This window comes from Aulonocara stuartgranti (assembly GCF_965226115.1).
Source record: "Aulonocara stuartgranti genome assembly, chromosome: 23".
NCBI classification, from domain to species: Eukaryota; Metazoa; Chordata; class Actinopteri; order Cichliformes; family Cichlidae; genus Aulonocara; species Aulonocara stuartgranti.
Genome location: NC_138958.1, coordinates 51,464,788 through 51,485,902, shown reverse-complemented (window position 1 = coordinate 51,485,902; position 21,115 = coordinate 51,464,788). Strand labels below are relative to the sequence as shown.

Here is a 21,115-nt window from a genome sequence, read left to right as displayed (position 1 = left end):
ACAGGACCAGCAAAGATGCTCTATAGAGGACCCAAACTTGACGGATAGAAGACTGCCCACAGTGGGGTATTTTCTAATGTATCTTATTTTATATGTTTCTTTTTCTCATTTACACTAAACTGTAAATATGCTTATTGTTACACAGTAAATACATTCTTTTTTTTCTATGATATATTGGTGACTTTAATTGGGAAATTTAGTTTCACCTCATGTAAATACATGTGCTTGAATGACATCTTCTCCTAGTTACTAAAGCGGTTAGGCATTTCCACGAGCTTTCCCTTAAATCTACATTATGAAGTTATAAGTGTGAGGCATGATTTAGGCTCATGAAACCTTCCACCCTCTTGTCCACCCTTTTTACCCAGTCCGTTATTCATCCGGCCTCTTCAGACTGTGTCACACAATATTTATTATTTGTTTACCTTTGCAAGCAGATCAGGTTTTTGCTTCACACTAACATATACCTTTAGCTCCTCAACAGCCTTGCATAGATCTTCAGGCGTCTTATATGTAAAGTCTCTCTCCAGGTAGTCTTCCTCGGCCTGGTTGATCCACTCCTGCATCTCCTGCATCTCCTTCCTCAGAGCCATGGTCTTGTCAAGGCCTCCTTTTAGAGCTGACTTCTTTGCATAGGCCTAGACAGATAACACATAGCAGCAAAGGTGCTTAATGCTGAACACGACTCCAAGCATGAAAACAGACTGTGGATAAAGGCTACACACCTGTTTGCAAATGTTTTCCCACTGGGCATTGAGTAAGTCCAGTTCTTTCTTGATATGCACAGCAAATGGAAGCTCAGCCTCTTTCTTTAGGTACAGGCCCACCTCGTTGATGCCATTGACACTGGGCTGGATGGTGTGAATGTCATTCACCAAAGCCTGGCCAATCGAGATATAGGTTATACAGGCAGACTATCTGTCTTTGGTTGGCTGTATCCCATATTTGTCTTTCCTTGAGTGATGTGTTCTAAACTCAGATACTGTGAAACCTTCACTATTTATTGTATCAGTTCTCAGGGGAACTTTAAATATATATATAAGGAAATAAGCTTCTATAAACTCTGGAAGTTTGTTTTTGGTAACAACAGTAATTTGTTGCTTCTGAAAGAGATCTACAGTTATGACAGGATGCAGTTTTTTAATCCTTACTGTGCACTGCTCTAACTGTTTCTCGAGTGCCTCAGAGTCTCCAAGTGCTGGCCATTCCTCATTTAGGAAGACGTCGACATCTTCCATCCACTTCTTTAAAGTCTTTACGTCATTCTGACAGAGAGAGAGGCAGACAGAAAGCAGAAACAGTAGAAACAAATCTCCAGCATCTCTGTTTCTTTATATTAAGAACATTACTTCAAGAATTATTTTAACTTTAATGCAAACATTTAAAAAGCTCTCTCCCGTGTACCTCAAACTGCATCAGTTTGGCCATGAGTTCCTGTATTCTTTGGGCGCTGTCTGTCAAAGTGGAGCCCAGTCGTCTCCAACGCCCCATGATGGCATCCATCTCATTGCGATACCTACACGCACAGAAAATAAGGGAGGTTTAGTACTTGTTTTCTATGCGTACATCTTGAATCGTTCTCAATCAACTTTCTTGTTGATTAAGAGCGCTGGTACTCCTCCTTTTTTCTTTTTTGCCTGTCCTGTCTGGCAGTGAAGCAATCAGAATTGTTGTCTGAAGGCCAAAAAATGTACAACAGAATGGGACAAATGGACCATTATGGCCTTTGCTGTGAGTCCTTAGGTAGAGTAGAAGAGCAGTATAAAAGAACCAGTCCATTTACCATTACTGCTCTGATCTCTGTGGCAGAGGCATACTTTGACCAATCTCCTCTCAGTTCTTCACCTCTTAAAACTAGCAGCTAAACACAAACTATTAATAAACGGGAAATGTTTTAGTTAACAGCAGCTATTTCTTTCAGAAGCAATGAAGCAAATGAGCATAAAGTGCTAAATCTCTAAGAAAAACTAAGCAGTCTAGAGGGCCTGAGCCTCTGCAAAGATGGCTGAAAAGGGACAATCTACGTCCCGCTACATGGGCACTGGGATCTGCAGAACTGACACACCTTAGTTATTTGCATTGCACATATTCAGCTCTTACTTCTGACTGACATCTGGTGGTGCTTTCTGGAAGACCAGCTCCACAGCTGAAGTCAGGTAGTTCACATCCCCCTGGTGTTCAGCCAGAGCCACCTGGAGAGCCTGAGGAGCAGCAGAGCGACAGACAGACAGTATGGTAAGTCCTAGTCTGTCCCATCTATTTACATACATATAAACCAGATGCTGTCAACTAATTTTTGCTCTAAGAAAACATAAACGTTAAGTTAACCAAACAAGGAACATCATTAATATTATATAATGTTCCTGTGCATACGGTCAATTTAAGCACTTTACAATAAATTAGTCACATTAGTCACTCAGTGCTCATGAATCATGTTTGCTAAATCTTTTGGCAGAAACGAAGGAAAACATGTCTCCCAATGTGATGGAGCCAAAATGATTTGTTTCCTTATACAATTCTCAGTGTGAAGGGAAAGAACAATTAATAGAGAGCATAGGCTCACTCCAAACGTGGCTACTGCATTAACATTTAGTAACAGAAAGCTTTTTGTAGATTTACAATTTGTTTTCTGCCATGAAAAATGAATTTCAGCTGAATAAGTGACAATGTTTCTGGTGCACTTAAGATTGGAGGTGGAAAGTGGAAGACCAAGGTGGCTCAGAGGCTTAGATTAGCTCATTTTGAGAACAGCCCCTGGACAGGTCAGCTCTCAGTTTTAAGCCCAGGATGAGAAGAAAGACAAGAAGCAAAGCAGGAGAGAAGCAGGAAGCCAACGGCAAAGCCCCCATACAGGTCAAACAACCCGTGTTCTAGTGGATATATCCCAAACTTCATTTTCTTCCATCATATAAAACATACACTATATACAAGTAATTTCTTCTTCCCCAATTTCCTGATTGGGGAACATCCATAAATTACCACTACTTACCACCCACTACATCAAAATCCCAAAATCAGTCATGACATTTAATAACACCAAAATCAGTGATGAGGGAATCCTGCAATCCCGACTTTAATCATTTCAACTAGCTGTGCATAATAATGCTCATCTCTCTTCAAGCTGTCATTTAACTCAACACAATAAGGTTGTTTTTTAATATTGTCTCAAGTTTTATTTTTCAGTGGGAGAAGAGTTAAATTTCCACATGACAGCAGCACTCATCTGGATGCTGTTATCTGCAGAGAGCAGACATGTACATGTGTGGAATTCCTGTCTTTATATATGAGAAGAAGGACACAGAAGATGAATTTCTCTGTATAATTATCTATCCATTCTTTAGCCTATTCCAGCTCATTCGCATTTGTACCTATGGGCAATTTAGAATCACCAGTGCATGTCTTTGGACTGTGGGATAAAGAACCCATGCAGAAACACGCAAACTCTGCACAAACAAAGCCGGCACAGATGTAGTATATCGAACCCAGGACTTTCTTGCTGTGAGACAACAGAGCTAACCACCTCACCACAGTGCTGCTCTATCTATAATTACCTTTAATTTCAGCCTACAAGGCCTGATCTCTCTGTTATTCTACATTAAAGTTATCAAGCTTACAAAGCGCTGAGTGCATGCACACGTCAGCTGAACATAAGCAACTCAGGCCTGCAGGGAAAGTCAAAGAGGCTCATGAGCATAAATCTATGTAATAAATTTGTAAATTTATGATATGCAGATTCAACATTTAAACTTTACTTGTCACATAATCTATATGAATGCAAATTACATGTTAGTTTATATGTAGCAAAAGTAGGTAATATTTTAGTTAAAGTAAGAAGTAACGAGGACAGCTGTCTTTATCAATGCCAGTTGACTTTTTAAACACTCGGAGTAATTGAAACGCTGAACATCTGAACATGACTATGGGCATACATCAACAACGTCCTTTTAATCTGCTGCATGCTTATGATCACTATGGCTCCACTGGCAGATCGACAACATCCAAGACGGGCCCTCACTGAGTCTGACCCTCCCTCCTGTCTCATTGCAGGCTTATTTAAAGTCCAAACATCTATCCAATTCACTTCAATTTTATTTATATAGCCCCAAACCAAACGTGCTGTTAGATAATCTCTCAGTGTATTTATGGGTCACATATGTTTGATCTTGATCAGCTTCTTCAATAAGAAAAGTTGAAGGGAGACTTAAAGCTACGATTAACATTTTACTTTAGTCCACCAAATAAAAATGGTAAGTGGCCTGTATTTATATAGCGCTTTACTAGACGAACTCCCAACTCTTGAGCCACGATCGCCCCATAGTGTATCATTTCCAAACCTCTGCCATCTTCTCATTTAGCCGGACGTGACCACATCGCATCTGCCTTCAGAGAGATGCTGTAAATAGAATTCCTTTTCTAGCCATCAACATAGAGCTGACATCTAAGTCCTATTAAAGGTCAAATAGATAACATCCATGTAATGTAGCAGTGAATTATGGTCAATTTATAATGTCAGTCAAACAAAACATTGGCCTGCTTCTCACTTCAACAGTAGTTAAAAGCCATCGTTAGAACTGTGCGTATGTGTGTGTGGGAACAAACCTGATTGTCCTTTAGTCGCTGCTCCATGATTGAATATTCTGTAACAGCTGTTGATGGAATGGCCAGCTTGGCTTCACACTGTTGTAACCATGACAACAATGTTGATATTGTTTCCCTATAGCGAGCTGGGGGCAAACTCTCCAAAACTAAAGACAGACAAGAAAAAGATGAAAGAAAAGCGATATCTCAGAGAAGTCTGTGCAGTGGTGTAAAGCAGGCTGCCACTGGATTCTAGAGACATGCTCGCTGGAGTGACCAATCGCACTTCTCTGGCTTGCAATTTGATGGACAAGTATGGGTTTGGCATAAAGCTGCATTGTTTCAGCCAGAGTCAGTACAAAAGTGACATTCACTGTATCTATGCTTTGAAGTGCTCGGGGTTAATATCTTGCCCCAGGACAAACTAGGAGGAGCCAGGGATTGACCTACCAACCTTCCGATCAGTAGATGCCGTGCTGTACCTCCTGAGCTACAGCCACCCTAACGTTACAGTGAGTAGTTAGCATGTGCTCATTTGAGAGGATGTGTAACCATGGTGTTCACTCACACAGATTTGACTTTTCCAAGCTAAAAAACGTCCAGCATGTAGCAGCAGCTTATTTAAACCAAATATTAACCCTCAGAGGCTACTGAGTAGTGTCTGTAACTGGTAAACCTACGCTTTCTAGTACAGGGAAGACAAACGGTTCTGTTTATTTATAGAAAGAAATGTTAGTTTAATTTGAAAAAACAAAAACAAAAAAACGCAGGAATACAGAGGAGGCCCAGTCTTAGTTTTCCACTGGTACTTGAACGCAGCTCATATTTCTGAGGATCTATATGAAGCTGACAGTGTCAATTTAAAAAAACATATTTGTGTAGTAGCATTTAATTTAAACACAAAATAAGTCTGCTTACCTCCTGAGCAGGAGGGAGAGCAGGTGCTGCAGATGTGGTCATCAATGTGTGTGAATGTTAACTAGAAAGCTCTTAGGTGTAGAAAAAAGTGCTTGTATTAATACGTGTATGAATGAGTGAATAAGGCGTTGCACAGAGCACTTTGAGTGATCAAGCTGAGTAGAAAAGCATTAAATCCAAAATAAATAAATAAAATCTGATCCATATATCATTTACTTTGTCTCTGCTAGTTAGTGGAATTAAATAAGAATTCCCTTCCAGATCAGTCAGCTGGAAAAGTCTTCATATATAACAAGCCAGGATAGTGTCATTACTGATAAAAGTGACATGAACATGTTGTTAAAAAGCTTCTAGAATTTAGAATTGTAGTAATGACCATGACGTAACTAACACGCTGACCTACTCAGACACGGGGGACACAAAGTGTAAACCAGGTTAATAATATCTCACCAAGTTGTAGGTGCTTCTCTCTAGCCCTCAGATCCTCCAGGACCTTGTGGTAGTGTTCTTTGAAGGCATTGAGGTCAACATCCAGGAATGCTGCAGGGTCCTCGTCCCCTTCTTTCTCTTCCTTCAGCTCTTTGAGCCTCTTATCCAGGAGGTGCACCTGGGGCTGCAGTGAGGACAGCCGAGCCACCTCTTCCTATTTGGGGGGAGGAAGAGTGTTACAGAGTATTAGTTGTATAGACACGTCCAATAATCAATACAGAGTAAAAAGCTGAGTGTTTTCATTTCCACCCTATTAACCTTATACTCGATTAGTCTTATTTTACACAAGTACTTAAATATAGCCCCCCCCCCTCCCCCCCGCCCCAATACTAATGAACAGGAAGCCAAACAGAGAGTTGGACGAGTTCAGCATCATTGAAATATGACTGTGAAACAAAGAGAACAAGCATCACATGAATAATGTGAACAATTTTATGTACCTTTAAACCTGGAACAGTGTGTTTCATCAGCATTGCTGACTGAATGAAAGCTTGGCATATTTTAAAAGAATCAGATTGAAGCTCTCTTCCTCCCCGTACGGTAATTTCTCTGCCTTCATATTTTGTCCAGACATGCTCTTACTTTGAAAGTTCCTACTGCCCCATTTCTCTCTTCCTCTCTTTATGCCGGTGGCGCCTGTCTCTGTTTCTGTCCTGTCTTTCACTTCAGTTGTGCCTCTCTGTCTTTTATTTATTCAGTTTGGTTTTGCTTCTTCTGTTGTGTAGATGTTGACAAAAAACTGCCACACAAAGCCCGTGTTTTGTGTTGCAATCCGAGTTCCTGCTTTTTAAGAAGCTCAGGCCTTTATAAACACATCTGGTTAGGAGCAGGGGGTTTGTCTGGCAAAATACATAAGTAAAGGCAGTTTGTAGCTCTCACTGCATTACTTTTATACAAAAAAACCTTTTAAACGTGACAATTCTGTTAATTCTGATGGAGGTTTATTTACTGTCAAAGACAGGACAACATTTTCAGAACGTGTAATAATGTATCAAAAGCATGAGTACACTTTGTGTTCTGAGTCAACTGAATTATTAAACAGACTTTTTTAATTAATAAGTGCAAATATATTATCCATAAAAAGAACAAAAAAGTACTCACAGCAAAGTGCTATGCAAAACAGGTGCATGAAATACAGAAAGTCAAACAAAGCCGAATGAATGAATATGTCAAAATGGAAAGAAACAGAAACTTCTGAGATTTCTAACACAAAACAAAAACCATTTAAAAACATGAGGTGAAAAACTCTACGATGACACACTGCAGTAAAGTAACCGCATGTGCTGTTTACCAACGTAAACTTTGGATTCAAGTGGCAGATAGTGACCAAAGTCAGGACTCGCTCACCCGACATCGGTCCAGTTGCACTTTGAGTGGTTCTGGTTCAGATGCCAGCGGGGGCTGAACTTTGAGCCAGTTCTCACTGCTGTCCACTGCCTGCTCACACTGCTCATACAAGCTGTAGAAGGCCAGTACCTGCAGGACACACAGAGGACAAAATAAGCAAACACCCACACATTATTATCTTTTTAGTCTGCAGTAGAGAGAATGACCAGACTGGGTTGCGTTTACTCACACCTGTGATTTTTTATATGTGCTCTCCTTATTGTATTGTGAAGAATATGTAACATATGGTTCTATACCAAGTTAAATTGAAAATTTTCCCATACACTGAAGGCCTGGGTATAATGTGCACTCAGATGTGTGTACCTTTGTTTGATAGGACAGCCATGCCAGTCTTTCTCCCAGCAGGGTGCAGAATCCTGCCCAGCGCTGGTTAAGCTGTTCTGCTGCCTGGGCAATGTCTTCGGCACGACTCCCCTCTGGAGTAAGGGGGCAGGGTTAGGTGGTAGTGATGGGAGGATCAGACAGAGAAAGAGTTGGCTGTCACACACACAGACATAGAGTAAATACCGCATAACAGTTCACATAAGCATGATAACTGCAGACAAGAGTGCAGGTGAGAGGTGAGCCTCTGGCCTGTAACAGTCTGCTGCTAACAGAAACACAGCGCTGTGCTACTAACTGGTATATTTAATGTGAACAGATATTAACGTTGAATGAATGAAATCTGTTCATACAAAGAGTTTCATCTCCAAAAGAGTAAACTGAACCATGTTGGCTATATTATATTTGCACCTGGAAATGACAGCATCAGGCTTGCAACTCTGACATGGAATCATGTCTTCATTATACTCCATGATGTCATACCAGGTAACAGTTTGCATCTGAATACAGCAGCCTACAGTAAATGTGTTTATTTCATTCCTCTCCTGTTATACCCCAATTACAATTCTAGTTGGTGTTTTGTTCTTTCTATTTTTCGTGAATAACCTGCATTTAGTAGGCGATAACTGTCAGGAACAGATCAATTGAATTCAGTCACTTATGAAGAAGACCAATTTTATTGACTTCATCTTCACTTCATTGGGTGGTTGTGGATCAGGTGGTAGAGCAGATCAGCTACTGATTGGAAGGTTTGTGGTTTGATCCTTGTCAATCCCAGTCTGCATGCAAAATATCCTTGGGGAAGATACTAACACCAAGTTGCTCTCCGACGCGTCTATTGGAGTGTGAATGTTGGTTAGATTGCACTTGAGTTTAGAAGTGCTTGTATGAGGCATGTTGTATACAGTGCTTTGAGTATTTTGGGAGAGTAGAAAAGTGCCATATAAGAATCAGTCCATTTACCATTTCATCATCTGACAGCAAGAAAATTGTTTTTGTCAGACATCTGAATAAATTTGTTTAAATAAAATTAGAGTGCTTATTATGGCAAATGGACTAGTTCTTGTGTAGCATTTTCTACTCTACCTGAGCACTCAGAGATTTTGAATTACTTAATTCAAGGCAACATGTTAACCAGTACAGCTTGCATCCCATTTTATATAAACTTGGCACAAAAAATAAGGAAAGGCATATTGGTTAATTATTTCTTTGTTGTAACGACTCTTCTTTGTAATAAATCTTACAGCATGGAAAGCCTGCTTATTTCTCCTTCGAAACTGTGCCACATTTGTAAGGAAAACGCATTTATGGGTTGGTAGTAGTCTGGAGGCAGTCTCTGACAACTCTGTGGCAGTAAGTGTCATCTTGAGGAGGATGCCAGTGGTTGCAGAATCTGAGGGATGGCATTCCTTTCTTCAACCAGCATTTGTCACAACCACATGGGGTACCAGAAGATCAAAACATGCGTAGATTAAGCTGTGTGCCACTGGCAGAGAAGATTTGGCAAGTTTTTCAAGGGCGTAACCACACACTCAACTCTGCTGCTCAACCCACAAGTGCATTTTCCTTACAATTTAGGCAACATTAAAGAGAAAATACACAGATGTAGCTCTGGTCAGTAAGTTGTATAAAGTTCAGGAATGTTTTGTTTTAAGGTTAGGGAAAGAAACAAAAGAACATTTAGTGTTTCTGTGTCACAAGGACAGAGTGAAGGACAGATGAGAAGTCTCTCTTTCTGTCCGTTTCTCCCTGTGAGTGAGTGTTTCTATGGAGACAAGTAGAGTGGGTGGGACAGGTGGAAGTGTTGCCATGGGAACAGACGAGGGGAGCATGCATGTCTGTGTATGCATGTGAATGAGTATGTAAGCGTGCAAGTTACCCTGCTCGACTAGGGCCTGTGCTGTGCGTGTGGCCTCCTGAAGCTTGCGGTACTTTTCTGGCCGCTCTCTTTCAATCGCCTGTGGCAAACAAACAGAGAGGCAGAGAGGATGGATGATGGACAAATCAATGTCCAATCTACAAAGCAGTATGAACCAGGTGTGCATCTTATTCTGCTGTCACACTTACGAAAACCTGTGCACGACTGGCCAGTTATTTAGAAAAGCATATATATTTTAAAAGTAATCTCCCAGACTGCTTTGAAGCTGATCTACTAATGAAAATAAAATTTAAATTAATGCCTATTGTTACTAAATATGAGAAATAAAACATATCAAGAGAAGTACTAGTTTTTATACCACAATATTTTTGGTCTCAATTCATTTATTACAGAACATGTCAGGTAACAGCAACATCATATCTAAAATAAAATCAGTGTGTTGGAGATTTTGGAAAAATAAATTTGAAGACATGAGTTCTGCTGCGGGTCAGAGTCAATATTACGATTACGATGAATAAAGTTTTTGGCTAAACAAAATCTGCGATTAGCGTAACTCAAAATCATAGCATGTAATGTGAAAACACTGTACAGTAGCATTTGTTGCCTTATATTATGACACACACAAGAATGATTCTTCATGAATGAAGTATGTTTTTATTGATTAATTCATTATTATCATAAAAGACAAAACAAACAAAGAAACTACATAAGTTAGGTAACCTAATATTAACTTGGTGGAAGCTACTGTAGCTAAACCCAGTGATGTCATCTGTATTTAAAACACTCAAATACACATTTTTATGAATGTGTTGTGAAACAACATTATGTTACCGTTTCTATCAGCATATAATAATAATAATAATAATAATAATAATAATAATAATTATTATTATTATTATTATTATTATTATTTAATATTAGTAGTCCATTTATTTAATTCTAAAAACCAGCAATAAACAACGTAATCATAAAAAAGAGTAAAACAGTGAAATTTGGATTATTAAACATTAGGACCAGAGATGGGCAGTAACGCGTTATTTGTAACGCGTTACTGTAATCCGATTACTTTTTTCAAGTAACGAGTAAAGTAAGGGATTACTATTGCAAAAACGGTAATTAGATTACCTTTACTTTCCCGTAGGAACGCTGCGTTACTGCGTTACTAAAACCGTGAATCTTTTGAGAATGTCTCACGACAGTGACGTAAGCGAGTGCGCCGTTGGTGACAACAGCTGTGTGCAGATCAACAGTGGATCACATATCGAGTGCGGAGAGAGTATGAGCGTGCAGCGTTTAAAGCGTGGAAGTACTGACCTTACTTTGAGTTTGATTCCATAAAAAGTGACAAAAACATTAGTGTCCGCTGTGCGTGGGAAGAAAACTTCTTTTTACAGCGAAAAAACCCCTAAACTTCCGAGCAAGCACCGAGTAGCTACGACGTAATGGGAAACTCACAGAGCTGCCATATCCTTCCACTGACCGCAGCACACCTGCACCAGGGTAAACCTCCGCCTACCCCACTCCTGCTTTACAGGTGAAAATAGAGCAACAGGACCGCTGAGTCTTTGACTTTATTTATTTTCTGCTGTGTTTTACTTGCATCTATTTGAAAGACTGAGTGTAAACACACAAAATATTTTATTTTATGTGCTGGAATGTGCAGAAAATAGGTTTAAATGTTAAACTAATTTCTTCCAGTCAGAGAATGTTGCAGATAATTAAATGTTTGCTTGATGCATAAAGTTAAAAGATTAAAACTAATAAAACAAGTTAAAAAGAGACTTTTCCATTTGATTACATTTTGTATGATGGATTATGCAGAAAAAGTAGAATTGGGCTGAAAGATCTATCGCTTTATCAGCTACTCAGGTTGTAAATCGTGTTTTTAAAAAGTAACTAAGTAACTAAGTAATTAATTACTTTTGAAAATAAGTAATCAGTAAAGTAACGGGATTACTTTTTGGGGGAGGTAATCAGTAATTAGTTACTGATTACTTTTTTCAAGTAACTTGACCAACACTGATTAGGACTCTCAAAGTTCTGCTTCTTCACCCTTTTTCAGCAGAATTTTGAGCTTCTCGGCCTGTTTACAGCAGAATTTTCAGTATCTTCATCTCTTTTTAGAAGAAACTTCAACAAGTTCATCTCTTTCCAGCAGAAAGATCAGCTTTTTCCACCTCTTTTCAGCACAAATCTCAGCCTTGTCTGCGCTTTTCAGCAGAACCTTCAGTTTCTTCACCTCTTTTCAGTACAATTTTCAGTTTCCTCATCTCTTTTCAGTCACCTGAGAACCAGTTTGACTCAGTGAAATGAGCAGCTGCCTTGAGACCAGGTAGCGCAGGTTCAAACCCTTCTACACAGTGTTTTCAGCAGATAGTTCTCCTTCATCTGCTGTTTTCAGATCGCATAACATGGCATTCACACTGCATTTTCACAGGAAATGCAACTTTTTCTAGTTATTCTAGTTACTCCCTTTTTTTGCTGCTTAACTACTCCCTCAGTTTTCATCCAATTTTCACCATTCAAATTTTAACCTGTTCCGCTCTTTCTGTTTATGACTGCTATATCTTTTGGTGGTCATAACCTTTATACCTTGTGAAATACTAAGCTTTTTATGCCATTTTTTTGGCCCATTTTGATGACTAGGACCACACTAGAAAACGTTTCATTTCCTGCGAAAATGCAGTGTGAATGCCTCATATTGGAATCTGCTGAAAACAACTGAAAAAGCAGAATTATCTGCTGAAAAGAGATGTAGAAGCGGAAGTGCTTGCTGAAGATGGCTGTATGTGAAATGGTATACTGAAGAGTGTCAAGAATGCAGAGTGGAGGCAAGCAGGAAGATGTGTGGAAACCGTCACACGTAGGATTCGATCCTTTACCAACGGGTCTCACGGCAGCTGCTTATCCCACTGAGCCAAAGAGGCTGAAATTTGTGCTGAAAAGAGCAGAAGAAGCTGAAAATTGTGCTAAGAAGAGGTCACAAAGCTGAAAATTGTACTGAAAAGAGGTGAATCAGCAGAATTTCTGCTGAAAAGAGGTAAAGAAGCTGGAATTTGTGTGGAAAAGAGCTTAAACAGTTGAAGTGTTAACTGAAGAAAATGTTGCCATAAAATGTTTACATTCACTTAGACTCTTTTTCTCCAATTGATCTTTCTGAGTTAACTTCAATAATTATTTCCTCCAACCCATCAACGTGTCTTTTAGACCCCATTCCTACAAAACTGCTCAAAGAAGTCCTGCCATTAATTAATGCTTCAATCTTAAATCTTATCACCCTGTCTCTAATAATCAGCTATGTAGCACAGGCCCTCAATCTGGCTGTAGTTAAAATTCAGATAAAACTGAGGTTATTGTACTGAAAATCTTAGAAATATGGTATCTAACCACCATATTCTTACTGTGGATGGCCTCCAGGAATCTTGGAGTCATTTCTGACCAGGACATGTCCTTCAATGCACATATTAAACAAATATGTAGGACTGCCTTCTTCCATATGTGCAACATCTCTAAAATTAGAAATATCCTGTCTTATTACTTCCAGGCTGGACTACTTTAAATCATTATTATCAGGATGTCCTAAAAAACCCCTGAAAATCCTTCAGCTAATCCAAAATGCTGCAGTAAGAGTCCTGACAGGGACTAGAAAGAGAGAGCAGATTTCTCCTGTATTGGCTTCCCTCATTGGCTTCCTGTTAAATCCAGAATTCAAAATCCTGCTCAGTCTCCGAGTCCTGCGTTTGGATGCTCATCTCCGCCTGCCCGTACACAGAGCCCTGACAAATCGTACTCGTTATTAATCTCTGTCTCTCTTCCACAGCATGTCTTTATCCTGTCTTCCTTCTCTCACCCCAACCAGTTGCAGCAGATGGCCCCGCCCCTCCCAGAGCCTGGTTGTGCTGGTTGGAGGTTTCTTCCTGTTAAAAGGGAGTTTTTCCTTCCCACTGTCGTCAAAGTGCTTGCTCATAGGAGGTCATATGATTGTTGGGGTTTTCTCTGTATGTATGACTGTAGGGTCTACCTTACAATATAAAGCGCCTTGAGGTGACTGTTGTTGTGATTTGGCGCTGTACAAATAAAATTGAATTGAACTGAATTCTGTTTGTCCATATCACGGTTGGGCTGGAGTCTATCTCAGCTATTATAAGATGAGAGGCAGGGGTACACCGCAGAGCTAACACAAAGCACTAGCTGGTAAACATTGTGCAGCATTTAGTGGCTAAAAGTGAGCTGTAAGTTTTAGCACATCACATATGCTGTATCGATAATAGACAGATCACCACTGAACTTTTAGGCTGTACATACACAGAGAGCCTTTAAACCAACCAAAAAAAATAAAACACAATCACAAAGAATTTCTAAATATGTACACACTATCAGTTTTAGAAAACCCCATTTTTTCCAGTTTTTTATTAAAAATTATGCAGTTTAATATCACATCGCACTCTGAAATGAAAGCATAGTACAAATAAGTAATTGGAGTTAAAAAAACAAGGAATCAGTTTATAAATGTATTCTAAACGTTTGACTCATCAGTAGCCACCTTTGGCAGATATAACAGCTGAACACAGATATGGCATTCTGCTACAGATACGGGAGAATATTTCTATTGTAGAAAGAAGTCCCCATAAATGTGGACCTTGTAGGTTGCTTTGCTCTTCTGTCCAGTTCATCCCAAACCAGCTCGGCGGGGTTTAAGTCTGGAGACTGTGCTGGACACTCCATGTTTTCAAGCTCACCATCTTGTTCTTTTTCCTGAGGTAGTTCTGGCACAGCTTGGACTGATGTTTTGGGTCATTATCTTGCTGTAGGATGAACCCCTGACCAACTAGCCTCATACCAGAAGATATTGCATGGTGCTGCTGAATGCTGTGGTAGTCGTTTTGGTTCAGGGGGCCTCTCACTCTGTACAAGTCACTGACCCTGGATCCAGCAAAACAGCTCCAGACCATCACATTTCCTCTTCAGGATGTCACACACTGTGGAACCATCCTTTCACCTACTCAACGACGTACAAAGATCCTGCATCCTGAACCGAAGATTTGAAATTTTGATTCATCAGTCCATAAAACCTTCTTCCAGTCTTCATGAGTACAATGGTGGTGTTTCATGGCCCAGACGAGCCTTTTTGTCTTATTCTGGCTTTCTTGCTGCCACTCGTCCTGTCAAACCTGCAGCTTGAAGTTTTCTCTTCACAGCTGAAACTGAGACTTTCTCACTACGACCACTATGAAGCTGCTTGAAGCTGTTGTCCTGTGAGCCGCCGTCACACAGCTGTTAACTCTCAGAAACTTGTCCTCTGATTCAGTCGTGTCTTTGGGTCTGCAGACCTCCTGCTGTCACAGTTTCTGAGCCTTTGATGCTGAAGGAAACTGGACTCACTGACACCTTGACTTTCTTTGCAGTTTCTCTGTAGGACAGACCGACATTTACAAGTTTTATGATGGTCTGTCTCTCTTCAATTGTTTTTTCTCACCATGTTTGTACCAACACACTACTTTTTGCAGTACAATGTTGTTCAACTGATGCTCACCAGGGTATGGTACCACCGTGTGTTCCAACACTGCTTTTGCAGACAGAGACGGTTGGAAGTAATCCACAAAGTTGGAACAGCTGTAGGAATTAGTAGCACCAGCTTTCAAGGCTTGATTTGCCTCCATTGCTGCAGAACAGCTTTAAATTGTTAACCCATTTTCCCTGAACTATGCAAGAAACATCTCCTGGATGCACTGGCACGCATCTTCAGTTATGTATCCTGGGGTCATCAGGTATTTCGGGTCTCGCAACATAATACACCCTCGCCCAGGCGACCCAGTCAGGGGTGATCGAGCCCTGACTTGCGTACCAGTAGCTACCCATGGATCAGCCCTCTTAATCCACAGCCATCTTGTGGCTTTCTCTGCCGCTTCACTCACAACCTGGATGGTCCTCTTCTTGGCAGCCCCAGCCACACCCAGCCGGCCAAGGACTTTGCAGGGTGATTGTCCTGCAAAGCCCCTACAACCCACTTCTACGGGCTGATAGAATGTCTTCCAGCCCCTTCCCCTGCACTCCTGCACTAGGTCCTGGTACTTGGCACGTTTCCTCTCGTTGGCCTCCTTGATCCGCTCTTCCCAGGGCACTGTGAGTTCATGCATTAGCAGATGTTTTGGGGCCTCAGAAATGTCTGGCCAGAGGGATGTTTTTTACAATGTGCTGTGGGAAGTTTAGCTGTTTACCCAGGTCAGCCTGTAGCTCCCAATCAGAGGCTGTGTTGAGGAGGCCGGTTGTTAAATGTGGGCGCACCTGGGGTTTCTCTCTAGCCTTAATGAAAGAGATTGCCTTCTTTGGAGCGCGATGGTGTTCACTGGTGCTGATTGCTAAGGCAATCTTCTCAGGTACTACTCTGAGCATCTGGTCGTGTCGCCAACGATACCGACCATCGGCCAGGGTCTTTGGGCAGCTGCTGAGGAGGCGTTCTAGGGTGCCTCTTCCAGAGCACAGGGAACAGGCAGGTGTCTCGCTCTTTCCCTACACATGGAGATTTACTGGGCTTGGCAGAATGTTGTATACTGCCTGCATGATGTTTGCCCAGGTGACCTTGCGCTGCAAGGTACTCTCCCACCGTGTCCATGCTCCCTGCCGCCTGAGTCCTGTGGCCCTGCTTATTTGCTCGTCACCTGCGCAGACCTCTTAATCGAGTAGCTGGTGTCTCTCCTTTCTCTGTGCCCTGCTGACCTGGGCCTTTGGGAAGTACCCCAAGCCTGCTCCCCCTGTTGCTTTTTTTTTTTTTTTTCTTTTTTTTTTCTTTTTTAAATGACATCAGAAACAGCAGTATGCGACATTACGTGATGGCAGAGCTTCAGTTCATCCTTTGTCATTTTTTTTTTTTTTTTTTTTTTTTTTAATAAATAGGACAGGGGGAATGAATGAGAGAGAGAGGGGGAGAGAAAGAAAGAAAACCCAAGGGGAGAAGAGACGGTGAGAAGGGGGGGGAAGAGAGACAAAAAAAAACAAAAAAAAAACAAAAAAAAAAAAAAAAAAAAAAAACTCCTGGGTCACCTGTATGGAGAAAAAAACAAACAAACAAACAAACAAACAGAGGAGACAGCAAACAACAAAGAGCAACATAATAATAGAGAAAACAAAGCACCATCACAATAAACTAGCTAGTCATAGATATCAGTATTTACTAAGTAATAAACGATATTGTGCAGCACGCAAGATAGACAGCGCACAGTGTGCTTTGAGGCAGCAGCCAAGAAAGCTTTAGTCCGCGTCTGTGAATACCCATGTGTGCATACCTGTGTGGATCAGCATGCTTGCATTCCAAAGGTTTCTCCATGTAATGATCTGCTAGGGAGTGTGGGGGGGCCACAGCCCCGTCCTCCAGGGTGTGAAGCGGGTATGGAGGAGATCAAAACTCCAGACATCCAGAGGCCCCCAGAACACAAGAGACCATGGAAGACCAACAGAGGGGCAGCCGCGCCACTGTTCCAGTAAGAGCTGAGGAGAGTCCTAGATGAGGGCTCACTCAGCAGCCGCGGAGCAGAAGCCAGGGGGGGTTGCAGTGACGCGCCCGTGAGCTCCGCCGGCCCCCAGCTGCGCCTGAGTGACCGAGCCCTAGGCCGAGAGGCCGGGGCCACCCCACCTCCAAAGGGGCCCGAGCGAGCCCCAGGCCCCAGGCCCCGACAAGCGGCCGCCAAGGAGTGAGCCGGTGCGTACCCGGACGCCCACCCCCAGACACAAAGAACCACCAACACACCGACACCTGAGGGAGTCCGCCACCGGCAGGGGAAGTGGTGGTGGGTGGAGATAGGCCTCCAAACCTTGGAGGGCCTGAGGTGTCCCCAGAGAGGTGGCGCCTGACACCCAACCTGACATATAGACACAGACATACAGGCACACACAGACACAAACATCCATTCCCCCCCTCATGCTCTCATATGCACTCACTCCACACTCAACCAACGTGGAGACAGACATAAAGAGACGCTGTACACACAATCACACTCCCCAAGCGTACTCTACAAACCGGGTCTAGGTACCCTTGCCCCTGGAGGGGGGAATTGCACCCAGACCCAGGTGGTGTTACCCTTTTCCCTGCGGTGGGGAGAGGCAGACCACCCCGACTCCGCAGCAGCAGGGAGGCCCCACACCCCAGACCGCAGTCGGACGGCCAACTCCTCCTACTAGCCCTCCCGCTCCAGCAGGCCGCAGAGAATGGGGGTGGGAGAAGACTCCAAACCTCCCTCCACCCGCTCATTGCTCCCCCTGTTGCTAAGACAGGGGGGGTGTCTTCTGCCTGACCAGTTTCTTTTGCCTTAGGCGTGACTCTGCCACCTCAACTGCCTTCTCGGCCTTCCACTTTCTTCCTGTCCTTACCTTGACACCTGCTGATATCACCTTGCCGTCTTTGGAATCTCTATACTGTGGGGCGTCTTGCCCCATACAAGGCACTACTGGTGAGGCTGAGGGGAAGACCCAGCCACTTACGAAGAAAGCCACTGATCTTCCTTTCAAGGGATTCCACATTAGTTATTGGAACTGTGCAGACAAGCAGAGGCCACAGGATTCGTGGGAGGATGTGCTGGTAGATCCGGGCTTTAAATCTTCCAGGCAGGCTGGACTTATACACCTTAGTGAGCCACGCTCCCAGCTCCTCATTTGCCTTCTAGATGGCAGCAGAGCACTGCAAAAGGCTTTTTTGAATAATTCTGAAATGTACATTATTTTTCAGTTTTGGGTAACCTTACCTTTATTTTTAATTTCTGGCAGTTCACCAGTTACCTTTGCACAATTTCAAGCTGTTCATTGGACTTGAATGACTTGAATTACAATAAACTGTAAAAATGAGGGTGTTCTAAAACTTTTGACTGGTAGTGTAGTTCTAAGTGATAGATGAAAGAATAAGGATAATTAATGTGCACTGATTTATTGCTCAGGAATTAGTAAAGAACAAAAAATGTGACTATGGACTTAATACATCATGTTTATCAAGTGTTTGCAAGCAGCCCTGCAAAGGTTAAACTGTTGTCAGTGTTGTGTTTATAAAATGTTTTTCTTTACACTTAGTTGCCAAAAATATCAAATTAAAACAATGTAAACAACAAACTTGGATACTTTGTGTAGCTTTCAAATCCAAATGCCTACTGGTAAAATGTAAAGTTTGAACCAGATTAACATACTAACCAAAATTACAAAATATATGTTTGTTTGGGTATGCTGCTGACGTCGACTGAGAAAATTGTCAGGCGGTGGAAGGAATACTTCGAGGACCTCCTTAATCCCACTGACACGTCTTCCGAGGAGGAAGCAGAGTCTGGGGATGAGGGGAATGACCCGCCAATTTCCGGGGGCGAGGTCACTGAGGCAGTTAAACAACTCCTTGGTGGCAGAGCCCCTGGTGTTGATGAGGTCCGCCCCGAGTTCCTGAAGGCTCTGGACGTTGTAGGGCTGTCCTGGTTGACACGCCTCTACAATGTTGTGTGGAGATCAGGGGCAGTACCTGTGGACTGGCAGACCGGGGTGGTGGTCCCCATCTTTAAGAAGGGGGACCGGAGGGTGTGTTCCAACTACAGGGGGATCACACTCCTCAGCCTCCCTGGGAAAGTCTATGCCAGGGTGCTGGAAAGGAGAGTTTGTCCGCTAGTCGAACCTCGGATACAGGAGGAACAATGCGGTTTTCGTCCTGGTCGCGGAACACTGGACCAGCTCTTTATCCTCTCCAGGATACTTGAGGGTGCATGGGAGTTTGCCCAACCAGTCTACATGTGTTTTGTGGACTTGGAGAAGGCATTCGACCGTGTCCCTCGGGGTGTCCTGTGGGAGGTGTTGCGGGAATATGGGGTGTCTGGCCCATTGCTACGGGCCATTCAATCCCTATACAACCGTTGGAAGAGCTTGGTTCGCATTGCCGGCAATAAGTTGGACTCGTTCCTGGTGGGTGATGGGCTCCGCCAGGGCTGCCCTTTGTCTCCGGTTCTGTTCATAATTTTTATGGACAGGATTTCTAGGCGCAGCCAAGTGGCGGAGGGCTTTCGCTTTGGTGGCCTCAGAATCTCATCTCTGATTTTTGCAGATGATGTGGTTCTGTTGGCTTCATCGGGTGAGGGCCTCCAGCTCGCACTGGAACAGTTCACAGCCGAGTGTGAAGCAGCGGGAATGAGGATCAGCACCTCCAAATCTGAGGCCATGGTTCTCAGCCGGAAAAGGGTGGAGTGCCCACTCCGGGTCGGGGATGAGTTCCTGCCCCAAGTGGAGGAGTTCAAGTATCTCGGGGTCTTGTTCGCGAGTGATGGGAGAAGGGAGCCGGAGATCGACAGACGGATTGGGGCTGCAGCTGCAGTAATGCGGACGCTGCACCGGTCCGTCGTGGTGAAGAGGGAGCTGAGTGTAAAAGCGAAGCTCTCAATTTACCGGTCGATCTACGTCCCTACCCTCACCTATGGCCACGAGCTGTGGGTAGTGACCGAAAGAACGAGATCGCGGATACAAGCGGCAGAAATGAGCTTCCTCCGAAGGGTGGCTGGCCTCTCCCTTAGAGATAGGGTGAGAAGTTCGGCCATCCGGGAGGGGCTCAGAGTAGAGCAGCTGCTGCTCCACATCGAAAGGAGCCAGCTGAGGTGGTTCGGGCATCTGACAAGGATGCCCCCTGGGCGCCTCCTGGGTGAGGTGTTCCAGGCATGTCCCACCGGGAGGAGGCCCCGGGGCAGACCCAGGACACGCTGGAGAGATTATATCTCTCGGCTGGCCTGGGAACGCCTTGGTATTCCCCCGGATAAGCTGGTGGCTGGGGAGAGGGAGGTCTGGGCCTCTTTGCTTAGGCTGCTGCCCCCGCGACCCGGCCCCGGACAAAGCGGATGAAAATGGATGGATGGATGTTTGGGTATTTTTTAACTATCAAAGAAAAACAGGCTTTTTACCCTGTTTCCTCTTGTTTTGTTTCATCCTTATACAAAGCACTTAGAATACAAATGTTGTCAGCTGACACATATAAGTAAAGGGTCCAAAATGTCTGCAAAATGTCATCACACTCATTACTGACACTTTGCTGCATCTCATATGAGGTACATTATCATTGCCTTGCAAGCCCAGTTCAAAATGTCCCCTCAGGTATGACTGAAATGCTGAAATAACAAGATCCTATTGCACATTTAGATCATATATAAATGACACAGATCCACATATGCACATAAGACACAGACACACAATTTTTACCTGGACTTTGTCATGTAGCTCCTGAATACTGCTGTCTTTGCGTGTCACAGAGAATTCAGGGCTCTGCAGAATGGCTTCACCACGAGTCATATAGCTGTGGACTTCAGTGAAATCCACATCGAACCTGGCAATAGATGCAGACAAACACAAATGTGTTTTGTATTATAAGGCATCACACTGTGTTGAAGCACATAAGATAATGTGGTGGTGAAGTTCTATTAACACTACATTTACAAGATTGCATACAAGATGTCACATAGCAGCACTGTAGTAATGTATTTCATGTAATCATATAGGACCTAATTTCAGCTTCACACTCAAACA

At 42.9% G+C, this 21,115-nt stretch overlaps 1 protein-coding gene and 1 long non-coding RNA gene across 2 annotated transcripts in view; one reads left to right on the top strand and one right to left on the bottom strand.

Moving 5' to 3' along the window:
• LOC309700336 (dystrophin-like) overlaps positions 1–21,115 on the bottom strand; it is a 208,343-nt gene that overhangs the window by 135,786 nt on the left and 51,442 nt on the right. Inside the window, 11 exon segments of the mRNA XM_082523857.1 lie at positions 468–638; positions 726–881; positions 1,152–1,265; positions 1,405–1,516; positions 2,101–2,201; positions 4,600–4,745; positions 5,947–6,139; positions 7,333–7,461; positions 7,696–7,808; positions 9,593–9,671; positions 20,792–20,915. Coding sequence (XP_082379983.1) covers positions 468–638; positions 726–881; positions 1,152–1,265; positions 1,405–1,516; positions 2,101–2,201; positions 4,600–4,745; positions 5,947–6,139; positions 7,333–7,461; positions 7,696–7,808; positions 9,593–9,671; positions 20,792–20,915 — 1,438 coding nt within the window.
• The window catches only part of LOC309700347, a 227,684-nt gene continuing 222,947 nt past the window's right edge, over positions 16,379–21,115 (top strand). Inside the window, exon 1 of the long non-coding RNA XR_014274637.1 lies at positions 16,379–17,064. This is a non-coding gene — a long non-coding RNA (uncharacterized lncRNA). The remainder of the gene's footprint in view (positions 17,065–21,115) is intronic.